At 38.4% G+C, this 1,707-nt stretch overlaps 1 protein-coding gene across 1 annotated transcript in view; it reads right to left on the bottom strand.

The window, feature by feature from the left end:
* The window catches only part of LOC117172110, a 259,054-nt gene that overhangs the window by 35,602 nt on the left and 221,745 nt on the right, over window positions 1-1,707 (bottom strand). The window contains exon 2 of the mRNA XM_033359899.1: window positions 1,511-1,595. Coding sequence (XP_033215790.1) covers window positions 1,511-1,577 — 67 coding nt within the window. The 5' untranslated portion in view covers window positions 1,578-1,595. The remainder of the gene's footprint in view (window positions 1-1,510; window positions 1,596-1,707) is intronic.

The following is a 1,707-nucleotide window of genomic DNA, read 5'->3' as shown; positions in this document are numbered from 1 at the left end:
GAGGGAGCTCTTCTTAATATTTTGACACCAAAATCATGTCGATACACCTTACCGACTGCGAGTAAAGCCACCCACGCTTTAACTTGACAGACTGTATAGGATAAAAATGTTTAAGTTTTATATATTTTATTATTAAATATACAGTAACAACAAACTTTGTAATCGTGATTATTTTTTATGTGACTAACCCAATTTTGAATAATTGAGTCGTGATTAAAGAACCCTAATTAAACTTACCATGGCTTACCGAACCTAGAATGAAATGTACTATGAAAGATCTACACCGGTCTGAAAGTACCTTAGTGCAACTTCTGACTTGTATGACAAAGGCCAGAGTCTGGCTCAGCATCTGCTCCCACTAGTCCAGCGATTTAAAAAATTTTTGCACTTTCTGGGGAGTGGCAGAGCCGCCACCCTCAAATTTTTTCACAATCCTGGAGACCAAGAGAGACACTGGGCGCCAGTCGTTCGTGCTCGGTTGTTTGCTTCATTGACCTCCCGGCGGCAGACTAATCTGCCGGCGGCACTACTTTAGGAAACGCTGCTCTAGTCGATCGGACTGGCGGGAGAACAGATACCAGACGAGAAACAGAATCTGGTGAATAAAGGAACTAGATTCTGGTAGTCTTGCTATTAGTGTTTTTGGGCTAGCGTTCTTCAGTGGTTGTTCAGTTTTGCAATATGTCGACGTGAGTATTGTTTTGTGATATACACGTGCAGGGGCGTCGGAGCCGTGTGGGCTGGTTAGGCTTGAGCCCACTCAAAAAATAAATAAATCTAATAGTAAAATACACCTAATACCTATCTTAAATTACTATTTTTGAACATATTTTTCGTGAGCCCACCAATGAAAAAAATCCTTCCGACGCCCCTGTACACGTGTTATGGTTCTTATCAATTTTCGATCTCCGCCTTTTTTCGAATTTTTGGAATGGAAGTACATATATATGAAGTATATTCAAGTATATTCAAGTGTAATTATTATAGGTTATACAAATTACTTAAAAATGCAAGCTAAGCAGCCAATTTTAGAATTTTTCCCACCCTTGCGCATGCCCAAACATGCAAGCTCATACGACAAGAGGTTATGTTTTTAATATTTCAGTGTCTCCTGAAATGTTGTGACGTTTCGGAGTATATTCTTCCAGAAAGGTCTGAAATATAGTGTAAAACTATTACAGAAACATATTTAGTACCATTTTACGTTATTTTAATTTTGTCTGGTGTATATAATGACCAGTCTGGGCCAGGATCTACTATACCAGCCTCTAGTGCTAGAACCGCACGCTAAAGCTGAACCAACCGGGCGCCAGGCTGCAAGCAGATTCTTCTCTTTCTGTCGTCAGTCTGCAGTTATCTTACAACTACGGTGTTGGAGTTTCAGCATAGGAGAGTCAGAATTTGCACAAGTAGAAGTGCAAGAGAGACATAATATCCATTAAAAGTAACACCCATATGCAATTCTTCGTATAGATATATAACATGCGTAAAATGAATTGAGCATACTTACTATTTTCGGATAAGGTAGAGTTGATCAGCCACATCAATACGCTTAATATCCCGTAGCTTATCAACATTGTTTTTGCGTAATGTACCTGTAAGTAAGGTGAAAGTTAACAATAAAGTTTATATTTGTATTCCTTAAATGCTGTAAGCCAATAGTAATAGTCTATTACATGGTTATACATATACACACACTCAATTATA

The sequence above is a fragment of the Belonocnema kinseyi genome, chromosome 4 (assembly GCF_010883055.1).
Source record: "Belonocnema kinseyi isolate 2016_QV_RU_SX_M_011 chromosome 4, B_treatae_v1, whole genome shotgun sequence".
Classification (NCBI taxonomy): domain Eukaryota; kingdom Metazoa; phylum Arthropoda; class Insecta; order Hymenoptera; family Cynipidae; genus Belonocnema; species Belonocnema kinseyi.
Note: the sequence above shows the minus strand (reverse complement) of the source record. Positions and strands in the feature narration are given on the sequence as shown.